The 20000-nt window shown below is 46.6% G+C and overlaps 1 protein-coding gene across 2 annotated transcripts in view; it reads left to right on the top strand.

Moving 5' to 3' along the window:
• Positions 1 to 20000, top strand: part of STAG1 (STAG1 cohesin complex component) — a 159713-nt gene that overhangs the window by 137271 nt on the left and 2442 nt on the right. For both annotated transcript variants that reach the window (XM_064666687.1, XM_064666688.1), the window contains exons 23-32: positions 3619 to 3711; positions 6042 to 6216; positions 7691 to 7830; positions 8896 to 8997; positions 10420 to 10568; positions 11126 to 11254; positions 14707 to 14912; positions 17122 to 17293; positions 18284 to 18394; positions 18983 to 19097. In XM_064666687.1, coding sequence (XP_064522757.1) covers positions 3619 to 3711; positions 6042 to 6216; positions 7691 to 7830; positions 8896 to 8997; positions 10420 to 10568; positions 11126 to 11254; positions 14707 to 14912; positions 17122 to 17293; positions 18284 to 18394; positions 18983 to 19097 — 1392 coding nt within the window. The remainder of the gene's footprint in view (positions 1 to 3618; positions 3712 to 6041; positions 6217 to 7690; positions 7831 to 8895; positions 8998 to 10419; positions 10569 to 11125; positions 11255 to 14706; positions 14913 to 17121; positions 17294 to 18283; positions 18395 to 18982; positions 19098 to 20000) is intronic.

The raw sequence follows: 20000 nt of genomic DNA, 5'->3' as shown, positions 1-20000 counted from the left end.
AGGCAGACAGCAGGGAACCAGGACACAGGGCACTGACAGTGCTGCTGAGCAGCCACAAATGTCCAACTGCCCTCAGCTGCTCCAGGTCACTCCAGTCCCCTCCCCAGGACACACAGAGCTCCAGGAGTTACCAGGGGGGTGCTCTGCAGATTCCCCCAGCTGGGTGATGCTGTTTGGGTTACAGCTTTGATCAGAGAGCTGAAGAGAGCAATACCACCATAAAAATGTATCAAAGACATTCAGTAGAAGGGTGATAATTATCACTCCAAATTCTCTGCCCAATAACAAAGATTCCACCAGTTAAATGCAGCAGAGAGTTGGGGCAGAGTTACTCTAAGACTCTTTCTCAAGGTAGCCTGTGGAGAAGAGGGTGCACTGAGGAGTCACCTTGGTGTCTAAAATCTGAAAGGAACAACTGATCACTAAAGGCAGGTTGCAGCAGAGAAGGGTGAAATGTTTAAGCCTTGAAATACCCACAGTGGAATGCTTGAATCTTTGGTGGTCCATGTTCAGGTTGAGGCCATGGCTGTGGGGGCTGTCAGGGTGCTCTTGGAGGGGAAATAGTTCATCCCATGGCATTTGTGGGAGCAGTCTGTTGGAGCCTGGAGAAAAACTGTTCTTCAGGTGAAAAGGGGTTTGAGGAGGGTTCCAAAGGAAGCTGGTTATTTCTCAGCAGGAGCTCTCTTGTCTGTAGATGTTAGGGAGCAAGTACCTCTGGAGGTAGGAGACTTGTGGATTAACTCATACTAGATTTCTTCATGTATTCAATAAATCAGGTGCCCAGGACCATTGTCCTGTGCACTGGACATGTGTGTAATGAAAAGGAAGTATTTGCAGAAGAACAGAGTCCAAAAACTTAGAGCAATAACAAAAAAAGCATGAACAGAAACATGGAGAAGAGGCAAGAGGGAGGTCAGAGAGCTGTGAGTGAGCAGCAGGCAGGCTGCCAAAGGCATTGCTGTTGTAGTGTGGTGAGGAGAGGGGGGTTAAAGGGCAGCGTGGTGACCTGGTGGCTTTTCATATTTATATGGGCACAGTGAAAGGTGGCACAAAAAGCTGGAGGGAAGAAAAGAGTCCCAAGGTGCAGAAAGTTGGACCATATTCCAGAGTCACATTGGAAGCTGGTGGCTTTTGGACCAAGCTGGAGAAGGGTGTTAACAGTGCAAATCAAGACTTTAGAGGAAAAGCAGTGGGCAAACAGGGAGGAAAAGCACTGGGTTTGGTAGATGAATGTAGCAGATACACAGCATTCCTAGATGTCCTCAGTGGAAAAAACAAGCTTGAATTTAAAGCTAGGAAGTAGCTGCAGAGTTGGAGACACCAGTCTTGGGAGCAGTTGTTTGGTTTTGGGTGGTGGCAAAGACACCAGTCCTTGCTGTCTGGCTCGTTCTGTTCCTGCCATGGACTAGTTAAATGTGCAGAGCTGTGACCCCCTGGTTTTCCCCAACACCAAGAGGATGGGAAGATTGTTTCATACCAGTTCTCTGCTGGAGGCAGCAGGTCAGGGATTCACACTGGAGAGCCTTGGCTGGGCCTGGGAGTGGTCAGACATTGAAAGCCTAATTCATTTTCTTTCCTCCCATTTTCTGTTTTGGAAAAAATTCCCGCTCTGTGGTAGTCTGGGGATTTCTCCAAGCTCAGAAGGTCCCAGATGGCTCCCTTGTACTGCTCTGCTGGGCTTTCTCCTGCTCTCTGTAACTTTTCAGCAGGAGACTGTGTCGTGGTGCTGTCAGGAGAGAGGGTAATAAATAACATGTGTTACTCACTTTGAAAGAAAAATGGGAGACATTCTCATTCCGTTTTTAACCTTTATACAGGATTTTTCATAGGTTTTAGTTTCTCCGTGGAATTCATGAACATCAGGTAATTGTGATAGAGAGTAGGAAGCATTAAAGTGATTGTAATCCCAGTGTTAGAGGTGTAAATCAGAGTGAACTGATAAGCCTGGCACCAGTCCCAGGTAAAACCCTGGACTGGCAGATAGCAAACCCAGCTGGTACAAGGCTGCAGGGCCAGGAGAGAAGGCTGGAACACATCAGGCTGTTGTGGGAAGATTGCATTGTTGATGGAGAAGTTTCTGTAAGACACTGGTACCTCACTGCATTTCAGGGAATATTTGGATTCAGTGTCATTCATATTCAGTAGCTCTAAGCTGATTAATACAGTGGGAAAATTTGTAAGTGAGAAATCCTTACTCAGTGGGGTGGCTTCCACTGCATTCCAGGAGAGGTCCAGCGTGCTGAAAGCTGGTCATTTGTGTCAGTCCTCTGGGAAGGTGAAGGCATTTAGGGTGGGGAGGATAGAGATCAGCTGGCAAACAAAACACAATTTAAAAAAAGAAGAGGCATTCTAACCCTGCCAAATGGAAGGTTGTATCCAGGAACAAGGAGGCTGAGCAGGGGGCAGCTGTGGCTTGGAACAGAGCAGAGCTGTGGGCCAGAGCCTGTCAGGGAGGGCACTGCAGTGGCACCAGGGATCCGGGGCTGGACTGGCAGGGACAAGCTGACAGGGAAACAGCAGGGTGGGAGAAGTCCCAGCCCCTCAGTGTCCCTGTCAGAACAGCACACTCACACCTGGTGGAAATGGGAACAGCTTCAGAGCCCTGGGGCCACTTGGGGTGCTTGGGCACCCTGGCAGAGCTGCTTCTGCTGAGAACCAGGAGGGGAAACACAGGGACCAAAAGGCTTTTCACAAACACAGAACGACCAGATCTCGTGGCAGGAAGCACAAGGAAAGCTAAAACCAGGAATGAGAGCCAGGGACTGAACAGGCAGCAGGACTGGAACATGGCACGTGCAGGGTGTGGGTTCCTGGAGTTTGGGTTGGATTTGCTGTGTAGGACGTGCTCCTTCCCCCTGGAAGCTGATGAAGCATCGTGGGGGGAGGGCTGCAGGAGCTCTGGGTGTTCATTTGATGCCATTTGGGGTTCTTGTTTCCTGCTGGGTGTTGGGTTCATCACTGCTGTGAGATGAGCCCCTCTCCCAGTGTGTGCCTGTTCCTTGGTTCCTCTGGAGTCACTCCTGGCTCTCACAGGAGGGGCTTTTCTGCTGGTCCTGATTTCTGTTGCCATGTGGCAGCTTGCTCTTGTCTTGTCACAACGTTCCCATATCTTACATTCTGGTTTGATTTGTTTTCCCCAGTTCATTTTGTTATCCATAAAAATAAGAGACTCCTCAGATTTTTGTGCTTTGCCCTCCCATCTCCCATGTCTGTGGGATAATATTTGTGTGGAACTGGACACATTCATTGGTGTTTTATTTTTTTATCCATGTTGATTTATCTGAACACAGAATTCTTTATAAACCACCAGGTGGGCTGACCTTGATGTATTCAACCTTTTGTTCTGAAACATTTATAATTTACATTCAGTGTAAAATAGAGACAATTTAACTCAGGAATTTATTGTTTTATTTTTATTATTTATTACAGGGAAACTTTGGGTCAATCCTCAGAAAATTAATGGCTTTTTTCTACTCCATGCTCCTTGAATAGCATATTTTTTCACAGCCTTTTTGTTGTATGTATGAAATTGTCACCATTTTTTTATTTTGCTTCCTCCTAGCAGTGTTTGTTTTTTTTTAATTATTATGCACTTTTCCTTTCTAATGTTGATTTTAGGACGACTTGTTGGTGTTGAGGAAAACTGTGAAATCCTTCCTGGCTGTGTGCCAGCAGTGTCTGTCAAATGTCAACACCCCAGTCAAGGAACAGGTAAGGGAAATGTCTGGCACATGCTTTTGGAAAACTGTGAAGGAATTCCTGGGTGCTCAGGCTCGTGTCCAGCTCCCACAGCTTCAGGCATCTGCCTCAGTCACCTGGAGACAATTCCTGTATTAATAGATGGCAGTGGGCACTTTTGGAGGGTGGTTGAGACCTCCAATGGGCTGAATCTTTCTGGATTTTTTCCCATTAAATCAAAGGGCTTGTTGAAATAATTCAGTCTGTCTCTGAAGAACACCATAGCTGTTGTTTGTGAATATTCACTGGTTCGTGTCAGGTCTGTTGACATTTCATCTGTCTACAAATGGCATTTCTATCAGACCTCCCCAGATTTTGCAAAGACTTGCTGGCCTGTGGTATTTAAAAGATAATATTTCTTAAAAGACATTTTTGTTTCTTCAAAAGCAGGCTCTGCTTGGCATTTACACTCTGTTCTGCAGGCTGATAAATATAAATATTAAATACTCAGAGATGTCAGCAGTTTATGTATGTTTAAACACTCGTGTCATTGGCTTCCAGCAGATTTACCTTTAGTAATTGGTTTTTAATATTCAGAGCAGTTACTCTTGGCATATTGTATTAATCTTCTATAATGTGAAAATATCACATAGTTCCATGCAAATGCCACCCAGCACAGCTTAAGGCAGCACTGAATCCTTCCTGCCTCAGCCAGGGGCAGCTGGTCCTTCCCATGGCTGCAGGGGCTTTGTTCCTGGTCTCTGTTAGCACCCACATTAATACATGTTCATGTGCATTAACATGGCTTTGTTCTCTCTTTATGGCTTATTTCATTGGTAATTCAAACTTTCCAGAGAAGCTCCTTTGCAGTTCCCCATTCTGGGGAAGTTTCCAGGTTCAGCCACACAAATCCAGGCCCAGCCAGGCCTGGAGAGAGCAAGTGTCCCTGTCAGGGCTGGACTGGAGACTCCACAGGTCCCTCCCAGATAACTCTTCTGTGATTTTTGTTCATTTTCTTCCTTAAAAAGTACATCTCTGGGAGTGCAGGACTACTTCTTGATCCTTTTGTTTGACTGGATTTTTTTGGAGAATTCTGTGTAAATTATAGTGTCTCCTTCCCGTATTTGATCCTTAATCTGGACATTCTTTCCAGAGAAAGTCAATGTCCATATCAAAGGAGGGAAAAATATAATAAGTATTTAGAGAAACTGGGCTGAAACATTTGAAATGTTCCTGGACTGGGTGAAATAAATACCCTGTGAGTGAGTGCACTGCTGCCTTTGTGTGGGGCCCAAACCAACCCTGCCAGAGCTCACCTGCTCTTCTTCAGAGGTCTACAGGAGGATGAGCTTAAATTCTGCTGAGTATTGAGGGAGTCAGAGCAGTGAGATCATCCCTGAAATGAACCACAGCCCTTCGGATCAAGTGGAGAAAAATCCCCAACACCTGCATCTGTTTGCAGGGTGCCAGCAGAACACAGTTTGCAGGTTTTAGAACATACTCCAAGGAAGAAGTGAGCCCCTGTGAAGGTCAGCATTTGCAAAGGTTTCATTTGGGAAATGCGTCGAGTTTTCAGAACCTGAGCTTAAAAACCGAGGAATTAAGAAGGTTAAAAAGTCCTCTCTAAAAGGTGATTGGGTGTTGAATGTGAGGTAGATGTTCCCAGCTGGCTGTGACACCCCCACAGGAGCCATTCAGGGGCTGAACAGTGTAACTGTGATGCAGGGATGTGCCCAGAGGAGCCCTGGGGAGAAGGGAAGGTACTGAGAGCTGCCTTCTGTCCTCAGGTAATGAGGGTGTGACAGCAATGAGCAGCAATCATGGCTAGTTCTGCCCTGCTTGGCTTTTGTCTGGCTTTGAAAGCTGTGCATAGATACTTCCTTTTTTTTTTTTGCAGGAATTGTTGATGAAATTCTGCAAGAATTTCTGTGCTATGGCTGCTTCTCTGTATTTTTGGGATCTGACAAGTGGCTCAGCTTGAATTTTCCCTGATAATATTGTTCATATTTTTGCTTTGTTGGTCAAAAGAGGTGTTTTTTCTTTGCTACCAATTTGGCTGCAGCCCTTAGATGACAGGTAGATTTAGAGTTCTTTTCATAGAGGAGAAATGGAAGTTTAATCTGAATCCTCCAGGATGTGGAAGAGGTAAGAAACACAGCTCCTTACACAGGAACCAAAGGCAATCTCCAGGCATTTACATTTTAGAGAAGATCCTTGTGGATACTTTTCACAGCACACAAACAACTACAACGAGTACAGTTTAAGAAGCCATTTAGTGATAGCAAGGGATATCTGGAAATGAAACCAGTGGTGGTTTATTTTGTATTTCTGTGACCTGCTCCTCACTGCACTTTGCCTTCCAGGCTTTCATGCTGCTCTGTGACCTGCTGATGATCTTCAGTCACCAGCTGATGACAGGGGGTCGGGAAGGGCTGCAGCCCTTGGTGTTCAACCCGGACTCAGGCCTGCAGTCAGAACTGCTCAGTTTTGTCATGGACCATGTCTTCATTGACCAAGATGATGAAAACCAGAGCATGGGTATTCGAAGCTTTCATATTCTCTACTTAGTTTTTTTTGTAACAGACACAGAAGAAAGGAGAAAATGGAGTCTTCTGATCAGTTTGCTCCAATGTGTTCAGAAGCATCCCTTCTTTATTTTTGGGAGGTCTGAATGTGAGATATGTGACAGGGCTTCAAGGGAAAGGAGTACAGTGGAACAGCACAGAGAAGAGAAATCCTTCAGAGTTACCAGAGTGACAGGATCCTGAGGGCAAACCTTGGCAGCAAAGCTCTAAACAATGAAGGCCTGAAGAAACCGATGCCACTAAATAAACAGCCCTTGTGCTCCTCCCTCAGAACAGTCAAATCAAGCTGAGGACATCACTGGTGTGGCTGGAGCCTGGGAAGGTGCCTGGGACAGTCTGGACACCTGGCACTGTTTGCTCTGAGCCAGGAACCAGCATGAGAGGAGGGGCTTTGAGGGGCCCCATCTCTGCTCCTCCCAAGGATGGCTCAGATTAGAGAGGGCAGGTTGAGGAGCCCCATCTCTGCTCCTCACAGGGATGGCTCAGGGTTTTGCCTCTCAGTCAGGCAGAGGCAGATTTGTCATTTAGGCCTGGTTTTAAATAACCTGGTGCTGCTGGGGTCTGCTATAATGCCTATTTGTTATATATATAGGTTATAATAACCTAAATGCAACTACAGAGGTGTCCAGTGTCTGAATCCTAAATAGTTTTGGACAAGAGATGGATTCCCAGTCAGACTATGGGAAGAGCTGGTGAGTGAGTGCTGTAGTGCTCTTATGGGCACATCTTCTGAATTTCTGCTGTACTCAATTACTTGTATGTCAGCAGCACACACAGGGACAGCCATGTATGGAATTAAGGTCTCAGAGAATGCATTCTTGCTCCAAAGGGGGTTATGTAAGTTGTGGAATATACTTTTATTATACGATATAATACTTAACATTTTATGTGTGTAGTTTAATTTTCATTCACTGAGTGAAGTCTTGCATGGGGACTGAATACTTCTGGCATTGCCATTCAATGTTAATGCTTCTTCCAGCTGGGTTTTACTTCCTGTTGTTTAGAGCCATTGATTTCACATCTGAAAATCCAAGGCAGGCAGTAGAAGCATTGCTGCTTCTAATTTTCCTTTTGTTAAATATTTATAGCTCAGTAAGGTAATGAAGCAGCTCCAAAAGGCCTGTGTTTGAGAAGTTAAGCAAAAGCATTCAGCAAGAAAATGAGTGACTCAGTCCCATGTGGGTCATGTCCAGGACTACTCAGGACTATGGATAGTCCTTGGTCAGTGGTGTGTCATGTTCCTGAACTTCCCTGGGAGTTCTGAAGTAGACAGGACTCAAGAAGGATCACTTTTAGTTTTAGCTTCCCCAACAATCCTTCTCATTCATGGTCAAGAAGTGATTTTTTTTTCTGAGAGCTCCTTTTCCATAACGTTGCTTTGAAACATAAGTTACTTACAAACATTTTGTTGTCGATGGTGCTTTCAGAGGGAGATGAAGAAGATGAAGCCAACAAAATAGAAGCTTTACATAAGAGAAGAAACCTTCTGGCTGCCTTCAGCAAGCTGATCATCTACGACATCGTGGACATGCACGCGGCGGCCGATATCTTCAAACACTATATGAAGGTACAGCCCTGGGCATCCTCCCCTTAGTGCCAGGGCTCCTCTTTCCATCCCTTCCAGGGCAGTAGGTAAAGGTCAGACACTTCCAAAAGCTTTTTCAGCCTTATTTGATTGTTTTGTAAGAATTTTTCCTTTCTTGCACCTGCAGCAAAGCACTTCCTCTGTTGTGTAGCAGCTGTGCTTTAGTTAACTCAGCACCAAAAGCTGGTCCTGGGAGGTGCTGAGTGTTTCCAGAGAGGCTCCTGCTCCTCAAATTCATCCCTAGAATCCACAACAAGTTCTCTGTTCAATGTCATGTTTCCCTGGCAGTCTCCCAGCTTGGTGCTTGCCATAAGGAGACAGGTTTTTTGTGAGAGAAAGTTGTTTTAAACAGGACAGCAGTAAAAAACCAGCTCTGTATAGTACTGCTGCGAGTGGGGATGTCTTAGAATACAAACTGGAAGGGTCTCTACCAAAGAAGGCAGGAGCAGCATTTCAGAGGGAATGAAAATAAGTGGCTGCAAATGCAGAAATATTAATGAGGCTGAAAAAATACTTTGGGAAAAAATCTGTTCTCAGCCTGGAAGTTTTAATGACAATACAAGCTTTTCTCCCCAAATGGTCAGATCCAGAGGCTGTGCTTTCCAGCAACCACACAAAGAAAATGAGCACTTCAAGCTGACTAATTCCTCCCTTTTGTGGCCTCAGTGAGTCCCTCCCTTGGCCACCCTGCTCCTCCCTGTCCATGAGCTGCACACGGGCTGGCTCTGCTGAGCTGGGGCAGTGGCTTGTTCTTCCTTAGAACTGGCAGCCATGGGCCTTCATCAGGGACTTAGTTTGGGGCAGGAAATACTCTTTTGTTTGTTTTTCATAACATATTGGTTACCAAAGATAATAACAAACACAGAAGTTCCCTACTTTAGCACGGGGTGCAGGTTAAATTTTCATATCTGGATTTGAGACTAATTTTTTTTGCAACTGCTGCCTTTTCAAAGCAAGAATTACAAATAATCTTTCTCTTGGGAAAACTGTAAGAAATTGTATTATAAGAGGTTCAATGTAAAGAGGTTTCTTTCACATTTTTCCTAGTACTACAATGACTATGGAGATATCATTAAGGAAACCCTGAGCAAAACAAGGCAAATTGATAAAATCCAGTGTGCAAAGACACTCATCCTCAGTTTGCAACAGGTAAGAGTGTTGATTTTTGTTAGAAATGCTCACTGCAGACAATCCTGGGCAGGCTTTCCTCTGGTGCCCTTTACAGCAGAGCACAAAGGCTGCACTTCTGGGAGGAGATTCTCTTATTCCCAGGTCAGGCTGTCCCTGTCCTCTGTGTCAGTGATCCCTGTCTCCATAAACCCACTCTGGCAGAGCTTTGGTCACACAGAAATGGCAGGAAGGGAGAGAAGAGCCTTGAAGGCAGTTTGGTCCATTTGGTTCATGGAATTTGCTTACTGCTCCCAAGTGAACGAGAATTAGGATGACTATTGCTTATCATTTGCTGAGTTAATGCATATTCCTTACATTTTGTCTAAATACTGATTGATTTTTCAGATTTCAAGCTAATTAAGTCTTCCAGTATTGTTAGACTTGTTTTTTTCCCTGAAAAAATTTGCTTTCCATCAACCATAAATTAGTGGGTTGATGATGAAATCCATCTGCCAACACTAAACACCACTCAGGCCCTTGAAGTACCAGCTACAGCCATTGCACAGGGAAATTACTGCTGTAGGTTAGAGGTTCTCAAATCAGCTGGGCCTCCCAAAATTCACTCCAGAGTACTGAGGGATTTCCTGCAGCATTCTGGAAGCTGAGGGAGATCTGTGAGAACTTGAGAAAAACAGATGCACTTCCAGAAGAATCGGTGAGTGTCAAAGCAGCTCCTGTGTTTAAAACTTGGAGAGGAGGAAGCCAAGTGCCAGAGATCCATCAGCCAAACATCAACTCAGGAAAAAATAATGAGACAGGCTCTTTGCAAGGGCCTGAGTGAGAGGCACCAGCCAGGAGGAATTTGTCAAGCAGGAATCCTGTCAAATTAAGCTGTCATTAATTACATGGTAGCAGAGCTTGTGGAGATCAGAGGAACAGTAGATGTAATGCAGCCTGATTTAATATTGTCCCTGACACTGTCTCCTGTGGTGTTCTCACCAGCAGCTCAGGGAAATGTGGTGAAAATGGCAGTGCCAGGAGGAGGCAGAACTGGCTGGAACCACTGAGAGTTCATTCTTGTCCTGGGGGTTGGAGCAGCAGTGCTGGGCAGGCAGGAGGTGGAACATTCCGAGGACAGGCTGGTCTGATGGGTGATGGGGGTTTAGAGAACAGCAGGAGGGTGCAGGACTTGCCTGATGAGCTGATGGGACCAGGAGAGATGCTGTTCAGGGAAGGGGGGTGCAGGACTCTCTCTGAGGTATTGTCCACACAAATACAAGGTGGAGACACTTGGCAAACATTGGACAGAGGAAATCCTGGGAACTGACGTGGACTCTGTTATGTGTCAGTGAAAAAGTCCCTGCACTGGCCACTCCCAGGTGGAAGAGGTGAAGAACACAAGTCTTTCCCAATGAAAGTGTTTGTGAGCTCACAGGTTTTACCCACTGCTCCCTCCTGCAGCTGTTCAATGAGCTGGTCCAGGAGCAGGGGCCCAACCTGGACAGGACCTCTGCCCACGTGAGCGGCATCAAGGAGCTGGCGCGGCGCTTCGCCCTCACCTTCGGCCTGGATCAGATCAAGACAAGGGAGGCCGTGGCCACACTGCACAAGTGAGTGGTGGTAAATAAACCAGATTTTTATGTTACCTGAGGTTAAAGCTTCTGTTCAGCGTGCCCTTTGTAAAGGTATGTGATCCCAACGGGTCCTGCAATAACTGCGTGTGTGTTTTCTGGTTTGTGTAGGAAAGTGGTGGGGGGTGTGCATGGGTGTGTGTGAAAGGGAAGGAAAACCAGCTGCTACCTAATTATTGGTTGGAATTGATTGGATTGGCCATGTTTGTTTAGTTCAGGTAAAGCCACTGGTGTTCTACACACTCGTGTGGGTTGTGTCTAACAACTGGGGATGGCTCTTGGTCCCACACCACTGGGGATCCCAGAGGCACTGCAAAAAGAATTCCAAAAATATTTTGGAAATCTTTTAAAGGAGATTGAAGCTTTTTATGTAACTGCTGCATAGGAAAGTATAGAAAGGTGCTGCTAAATTCAAATTATGACTGGGCAACTTTTTATTTTGTTACAAATGTCTTCACCGAGTGCTTAGTTTGGGGCAGGAAATACTCTTTTTATGAATGTTAATGTCCAAACATGTTAATGTTTCTTTACTGTAGGGATGGCATAGAGTTTGCCTTCAAATACCAGAACCAGAAAGGACAGGACTATCCCCCTCCAAACCTTGCTTTCCTCGAAGTGCTCAGTGAATTCTCCTCCAAACTCCTGCGACAGGACAAAAAGACTGTGTAAGTAATCTCTGTGTTCCTCTCTGGCTTCTCTGGGCTCTGCCAGCCCTGGGGGTGTGTTCCAGCAACCTACCAGGGGCTGTGGAAAGTCCCAGGAAGACATTTCACATACACACTTACTCATCACTTTGTACTTCAAGGCAATAAAAATAAATGGGAAAAGGAAAATTAGGTCCACTGATGAGGTGAGTTTGAGACCTCCCAAAACAATGTTCTTTAAAATTTCCCATGGGGCACTGAAAATAAAAAACAGTCTTTTTTTCAGGCTAGAAGAAAAAAATTAAATGTTACTAGTGCAGGGAAATTACAGTCTGTAACCATCCATTTCTGCTGGATATTTACAGAAAGTGTAAACAGGTATTTGTTGTTTATTTTAATATATTGGAAGAGGTGTCCAGTCAAACATCAGCCAAGCACTATGTGCCCAGTGTAGAACTGAATTAATTGAATAACTTCATGACAATTTAAAAACTGCAATTGCCAGATCTGCTGATTTATGGTCATAGGTATCTTTCCAGTCAGTTTTGTGACCACGAGTGTAAGTCATAAATATCAACTATAAATACCTCAGCTGACTCTTTCTGTCAAGCCTTGCTGGAGTTTCTCTGGGAAGACATTTGTTTTAAAGGACTTTGCTGTTAGGGTTAAGAATTATGAGTGTTATGGTTTGATATGTTATCTGTGTGATAAGAAATACATCCTGGGTAACTTTGTATAATTTTTATTGTACACACACTTGAACCCATTGAACTTTTCCTTTGTGTCAATAATTTGTCAGTTCAGCAAACATTGGGATGATCCAGCTGGTAAACTTGGCACTCTGTGGAGCTGCTCTTCACAGAACCTCATCTTGGAATCTTGTCAGCCTCTGTCCTGTTCTTCAGGACAGGACTTAGGGATAACAAGATTTTATGGCTGTAGATTCTCCTCCCTGTTGGTCTAAGTGCCATTGGGCTGTTTCCTGTTTAATTAGTGTCCTTTCTGTGCACTCCTCCCTTCCCCCAGGTTTCTGCAGTGTCTGACCTGTGCAGTTCCATCATTCTGTACCTGACAGTCTAATTTAACCTGATCCTGTGCATGAAATTCGGTTCTTCAGGACACTTTGTTCCTCCACGTTCACTGTTGCCATTTAAATTGCTTCTCCAAGGTTCTCCTGCTCACTGGTGCCCACACACACAGCCACTGGCTGCTCCTGCAGGACTGGGGTGGAGCCCATTTCTCCTGGTTTTGTCTGCCTTTGCTGCAGTCATCTGTTTCTGAGCTGTTGACCTCAGCTGAGTCAGATGATCAGGGAAAAGAAATAGGTCCCCTAGAGCATGATTGACCTGCTCTGTGCTACATTGCTGCTTCAGGGTGAGCTCAGAGGTGCCCTGGGTGCCCCTGGCTGGGGTGCCCATGAGCACAGTCAGTATAGCTGCCTGTATGGACAGATTTCCTTGGAGGTGCCTCCCTCCTGCCCTGACGGGCCTGTCCAGGGTGCTCCTCTGACAGGAGACTCAGCTGGACTGGAATGTTCATCTGCCCTTCTCTGCAGCTCCTCTATGCACAGGGACCTCTCCCCCTCCCCAGGGGCTGCCTGGGAAGGTCTGTGACGCCCATGTGGGGGATCCCTCTCCTCCTCCCTGCCCAGGGACCCTCCCCAGCTCTCCCTTGGGAGCCACACGGGCTCAGGAATGACCCTCACAGTCCCACGAGCATGTGGCTGCCTGTGCCAGCAGTTCTCCAGCTTGGAATGGGACTGAAGACTTCATTTCCTGCCTCCAAACCCAACTTACCTGCCCAGCACACCTGGAATGGGACTGAAGAGTCCATTTCCTGCCTCCAAACCCAACTTACCTGCACGTGTCACCTGCCCTGGGCCAGAACAGCCTTCCTGGCAGTCCAGCACAGTCCTCTTCCACAGGGCTCCTCCTCCCTCCTGCTTTGCTGCTGGGTTTTTATCTGGGGGAAGAAAGAGAGATATTTCCAGTTTGGGAATGGAGCAGCAACACTGGTTTCATTTAGTTTTCCTGTCATGTTTATTTATTTGGCTTCTTGTTTTCTGAGTGACCTCCAGAATTTGGGAGAACCATTTAGGGATCTGTTCACATCTGTGGATTTCATATAAAACTGTACACTTAAAGTGCCAGACTCATACAGCTGGGGAAAAAAATGTATACTAATGCTTTATACTAAATGTTTGTATTTATATAATAGCCAACTATTTACTGATGTTTTATACTAAAATCCACATGGCAAATACAGAGAGGGAAATCCTGAGGAATTAGTTTAGGACAGAAGAGAGGTGTTTGTCCTTGGAGGCATTTATTTCCATTTATTTCTCTCAGAGACTGTTGGCTTAGACCAGACACTGACTGATGGGTGTCAGATGAGGTGGAGCCTCAGTATTGGTGTTCTTACTCCTGGAAATTCAGAGTTTCTGTCTTTGTTGAAGCTGGTAAGAACTGCCAGTGTGAAGCTCCTCCAAAATGCTGAGCACAAGGTGTCTCAGGTTTGGCATCTGGGCAGTAAAGGACCCCAAGTGGTGTCATTTTCCTCCCTCACAGTTTGGCCCTAACCACACACTCGAGTTCTGTACATAGAAATGGAGGCAGAAAAACTTCTTGCTTTCCAAGACGCTTCCTCAGGTAGATTCTCTACAGTCATGAAGCACTCGAGTTGTACTGTTTGGTTCTGTAAAGACAATAAACCAAGAAATTCCCATTAGTGCCAGGTTTGGGGGTCACTCAGTGAACACATGAAAGGGGAAGGAAGAAGTGTTCACAATATTGAATAAAACAATAAACAGGAACCTGCTGTTTCTTGAGCAAAGTCACCCCATTCACTGAATCAGAATAGAATCCCATAAAAACTGGGTGTGATTGTTGCCCAGGCATGTCCAGTGTGGCTCCTTGTCCTCTTCTGAACAGGACTGTGGAACAACTCCAAGCTGCCATGAGCTACCAGAGGAAAATCTTGCATTTCCTGTGGAATGTGTGGGGGTGACTCCACTGCTGCCAACGTGGCAGGGTGGTTTTTGGAGGCAATGGTGACTGAAGGGTGCAGGAAGTGATGCTGCAGTTACCTGAGTTCCCTCACCAATCCTGAATATTTGCCTCTGCAGCCTGAAACTCGTTAGAGTCACTTCTATGGACCTTTGCATGTTCATTTGAGGGATCACTTCCAATACCATAATTAAATAACCCCTGGACAAAGAAAACAACTTGTGTGCCCCCCAGCCCAGGAGGGGAGTTTGGTTTGGTTTGGTTCCTCCCTGCAGTTAACACGTGTGCACTGGACTTCTCCTGGCAGTGGCCCAGATGTTCAGACATTTTATGGAAAAGTAACCACTTGTGTTTGAAGGGACCCTGGGATGCCAGAGGATGCCCTGCAGTGGTGGCTGCAGTGCAGCCTGTGTGCTGGCACAGTGGCAGTGCCCAGGTTACCCAGAGGTCCTTGTCTTGTGTTTGCAGTCACACCTACCTGGAGAAGTTCCTGACGGAGCAGATGATGGAGAGGAGGGAGGACGTGTGGCTGCCCCTGATCTCCTACAGGAACTCCCTGGTGACGGGCGGGGAGGACGACAGGATGTCAGTGAACAGCGGGAGCAGCAGCAGCAAAGCCTCCTCCGTGAGGAACAAGAAGGGCCGACCCCCCCTCCACAAAAAGAGAGTGGAAGGTTTGTCTGGGTGTCTCCACGTGTGTGTGTCACTCTGTGCCTGTGTCACAGCTCTGCTCCTCAGGAGCCCTGGGGCTTTGTTAGTTAATGCAGAAATACAGGATATTTTCTCTGTGGAGCAAAACCAAGGCATCTGTTCTGCAAGTTCTGTTGGGCTTGAACGTGTCCTTATGGGAAATACTCTGTTCTTGTTTGTCTGCTCCAGAATTGGCTGGTCAGAACTGCTGAAAGCTGTTCCTGACCTTGGAGAGGTGTGGAGTGACCTGCACTACTCCCTCCTCACTCCTGGACTGCTGGTGTTGTGCCTGTGCTCCCTCTGGGGCCGCTGTGCATTCACAGGGAGCTGCAGAAACCCCAGGCAGAAATTCTCCTGTAGGTCTCTGGTTTTGCAGGACCACTGGAGAACAGTAAAAAGACACCATTTTTGTTAGTATGTGTTGATATGTGTTAATATGTGTTGCTATCCAGTGTCTGTGTTTACTCTTTCTGAGACTTCAGGCATGTCCATCAGGAATTTGGCTGGGACAGCAGATTTCTTACAAGGCTGCATCTGTTCCTGGTCAACCTGTGTGACCTGTGTGCACTTTTGTGAATATTAATTTACTGTTCCACTACAGAGTAGGTGTAAGTGGGATCCTTAAACTTCAGAGGGTTTTCAGAGTCAGTGTCTATGATAGTAACTCCTTAGAGAGGAATCTAAAGCCAGTTTGCCTGAATATACAGCAATTTCCCAAAATACTCCTCTGTGTGTGTACAAGTGTGCCCCTCTGCACTTGTCCAGCCAGGTCCCTTCTCCCCTGCAGCCTCTGTTCAGTCCTGCACCGGCTCCTATTCCTCACAGCCAGCCTGGAGTGCAGGGAAACACTGGTCCCTTCCCTCAGACACTGCTTTCCTTCCTTCAGGATGCCAGGATTTTCACAGAATTCAACTGCTGAGGTTTCTTTCTTTCCTCTTGATACCATTTTCATTCTATTTTATTGTATTTTGCCAGTATCCCTTTTTTTTTCCCCGGGGAAGTGCAGTAGCACCTTTGCTTCCCTATAAGGCAAATCTCAACCTTCTGACATAGTTTTTAGGCATTATTCACCTCTTTTGTGCTCTTTGTGTCCCCTCTCCTCAGTGATCTATAGAAGGGACAATTGATTTCCAACACTTTGCATTTGAGTAGCTCCCTTATTTTTTTCTCTTTCTCTTTAAAGGATCTAAAATAAGGGCAGGGTCACTGCAGACACTATCCTGGCACCAGAGAACCATATCCAGTCCCCTCTGGTTCCTTTGTGCCCTAAATGCAGGACATTCAGGGTTCAGCAGCCTGGGCTTGAGGACAGTCCCTGTTACTCCTGAGAGCAAATGTGCTCTGGGACATTTCTTCCCAGTGCCTTGAGGAAATCAATAGGATTTTTTTTAAAAAAATCCCTAACATAAAAGAGATTCAAAGGTAAATTCAAGAACAAACAGGCAGCTTTTTAGACAATCCTAAAGGGTAGTAAAAGGCATAGGAGGAATGAACAGATCCATGGAGATCCCCATGTCCTTTCTCACCACACGTCCTGTCAGGAAATCCGTGATCTTGCCGTCTCTGTTCCCATCTCCCTGTAACTTGCGTTGCTCCAGCAACTTCCTTTTTTTCTCCATGTGTCTGGCTGCACTTGCCTGCTCTGTCCCACTCTCCTCAAGTCTCCCCCGTTCCCTCCTCTCTGCTTTGCTCCCTTCCCAATCCCAGCACATCTCAACTGGACCTTCATTGCCCTTGAAATTCTGATCCCTGTGCCCAGTGCCCCCTCTCTGCCCCACTCGGATGTTCTGACTGATGTCTCTAAGGGTCTGAGCTGGCCACAGTTTGGGGTTTCACCTCATCTTGGTGTTTACCTTTCCCTTGGTTGCTGTACACATATGAGATTACCAGTTTTATGTTGAGATTGTAAGGTCAGGGATTGGGAATTACCTTGGTTGGATGTGTGCAGAATGCCCAGCAATGGAGGCAGCGCTGCCAGACAGTTTTGTTTGCAATAACTTCTGTGTTTGTTCAGTGTTCCTATTTTAAATTGCTATTATTGCTGGGAATAGCTAGTAGTAATACTTAGAACAGCAGAATATAAAATTAGAGCTGAAAAACTTCCCATTTAAAGCATTTCCCCTCAGTGCACACCTGTCTAATGCTGCCCTGCAGTTACCAGGAGTGCAGCAGTGATTTCAATGTTGTCTCCAGATGAGAGCCTGGAAGGCTCCTGGCTGAACAGGAACGAGAACATCCACACTCCAGGGGCACTGCAGGCACCACAGCTCACCTCCACTGTCCTGAGGGAGAACACCAGGCAAATGGGGGAGCAGATCCAGGAGCACGAGTCGGAGCAGGGATCTGAACAGGACTTTTTACACAAGTAAGTGCTGGAATTGCAGGATTGAATACAGGGAGCCAGGCAAAGGACTCGCTTATGACTTACACAATAGTCTTAGCCCGTGGCCCCCTGGATGCAGTTTTCTTTGCAAAACCACCTGAACATGCCTTGGCTATAGCTCAGCAAGACTTCCATTCTCTTCAGGTCCCAGGAAGACTATGTTGCAATGAAATAATAGTAGAAATTGCTCATGCTAATATTATCTCATAGCATAACCCCACAGTTGTGGTTAATCCTCTGAATGTTTGTGTCCCTGGGCTGGATTGAAGTGTTTCTCTAGAAGACCTGTAAATGTTCTTTTCTCTCCCCCTACCTGCTGTCATTTGAGGTTCCCTTGCTGAACTCAGGAGTTAATCTTGGCCAGAGGAATGCTTGAGTCTCAGCTGTTTTCTCATGAAACACAGCCTGGTGTGGCTCTGCAAGGGCTGCACTGGCCTTGCTGCTGTTCCCTTGTGCTGGGCACAAATCCCCCCAGAGGGCTGACTCTGCTGGGCTTAGGGGGCACTGATGGTGCAGCCTGGCAGGGTGAGGGACTGGCCCTCAAAGTGATGCTGATCAGGGTCTGTGTGTAAAAACAGTCTGGTTTTCACATTGTGGAACGTTTTAAAACATGTGTCCATTATTCATTTGGCTCTCTTCTTGCTCGTATTTTGCCTGATCTGAGACAGTGAAGTAGGATTTAATAATAAATTGTAGCAGTGCTCCCACTCCAGGTGCCTGTTCCCAATGAAGGACCAATGTCAGTGTTTCCCATACCTGGTTTTATTGCAACGATTAACGGATTTCTTTGTGCATGAACAGTGAGAGGAGCCAAGTTGGGGAAGGGAATCCGGAAGACATGTACAGTGATGAATGTGATTTAATTACCCTGCTCTGAAGCATGGCCATGGCCAGACACAGAACTTGGAGATAGATGCTGTCTATAAACAGCCAGCTCAGAAGTGTCTCTGTCCTGACGCTGTCCCCTGTCAGTCCCCAGATGCAGATCTCGTGGCTGGGCCAGCAGAAGCTGGAGGATCTCAATCGGAAGGACAGGACAGGAATGAACTACATGAAAGGCAGGACTGGAGTAAGGCACGCAGTGTAAGTGCTCCCAGTGTCCCCCTGTCAGAGCCTGGACGGGACAGCGGGGCTGAAATGGGACCCTGCCTGTCCCTGACAGCGATTCCTGCTGCCCTGAGCCTGCTCTGGGCCCTGCACAGCGTCTCCAGCCAAGGGTTCCCCTGAGCAGGGATGGGGGAGCACACGTGGGGAACACTGAAGCGCCACGTGCTCTGGTGCTGATCCCACCCAGTCCTTCAGGAATCCTTACAGCCTTAGAAACTGGGCTCGGATTCACTGCTGGATTCCCAGGGATTTACTGTGATCCTGGCAAGCAGTGTCACTCCTTCTTGGAAAAGGGCAAGCAGACACAGAGAGGTTATTGCCCTGTCCTTGTTGAGGGCAAATTTGATTCCTGTTTGTAGTGCAGTTCCATGGGACTTGCTGCTTCAGCCTCTGCCAGTGCTGGGGTGGGTTTTACAGACAGTTTTCCTCCCACTGATATTAGAGAGTATGGCTTGACTCAGAATGAGGATTTGGGGGAAGGCATTAAAGGATAGACTTTTAATGACAAAGATGATGGTTGGGCAGTTTAAATGCCTGGAAATGACTCTGTCTTTGTTTGCTCAGACGAGGTCTAATGGAGGACGACGCTGAGCCCATCTTTGAAGATGTCATGATGTCCTCACGAGGTCAGCTAGAGGACATGAACGAGGAGTTCGAGGACACGATGGTCATTGATCTGGTCAGTAAATCTCACTAATGGCAAGTTCAAAAAGGTTGAAAGATAATTTAGAAGGAATTTTAAACGTGTCAACAAAAATTTCCAAAGTTTTGAGCCTAATTTCCAGCTGCCTGAGTGTTAAAGAACTGCAGTGCTCCAAATGCTCCCTAGAGCTCCTTACAGTGGAAGTGCTCCCAAACAGGTCCTGTCATCACTGGCAGCCCCAGGTCCTTTCAGGTGCTGCAGTGGCTCCAGGCAGGAGTTCCTTTGCAGCACTTGGAACCTTCCTGGCCTCCCCCTCTGGAATGAGGGCTTCCTTGGGAAAAGGGAGCAGTTTGCATTTCACACACCACTGTTTTGAAGCCTTCCTGTTTCTCCTTTCGTATCTGCACAGTAAGGCAGAGGTTACTGTAGGTAGGACTGGGCTGTAATGCCTTGGAGAGAGAATTTAGGTACTGATTCAGTTGCAGCTGCTGAACACTGAGGTTACTGCCAGCATTCATGGGATGGCCAAGGAACAGCCAAGGCAAGGAAGGGAAGGAACTGATCAAGCCAGTGCAGCTCACATTTACTCTTGTGCTCCTGGGGAAGGACACCACCAAGGGTGTGTTCCTCAGAAATGTTACAGGATCTTATCTTCAGTATCTTTTTTGTTCTAAATCCCTTTTTGACCATGTCAGGGCTCAAGTTTCCCCATAAACTGAAAAGCATCAAGACAGTTAAGAGAATTTCAGTGCAGCCCAACACAGGAACATCCCTAAGTCAGCAAAAGCCTTAGGCAAGTCCTTAACCATAAGCACAGACTTAGACTGCAAACAGCCTCTGGGGCACACAGTCCTGGGCCAGGGCCCCCCTCGGTGTGGGAGCCCCCTGGCAGGGGAAGGTGCCCTGGCAGGGGAAGGTGCCCTGGCAGGGGAGGGTGCC

This window comes from Pseudopipra pipra, chromosome 10 (assembly GCF_036250125.1).
Source record: "Pseudopipra pipra isolate bDixPip1 chromosome 10, bDixPip1.hap1, whole genome shotgun sequence".
In the NCBI taxonomy this organism is placed as follows: Eukaryota; Metazoa; Chordata; class Aves; order Passeriformes; family Pipridae; genus Pseudopipra; species Pseudopipra pipra.
The sequence above is the reverse complement of the archived record's forward strand: the minus strand, read 5'-3'. Positions and strand labels throughout refer to the sequence as shown.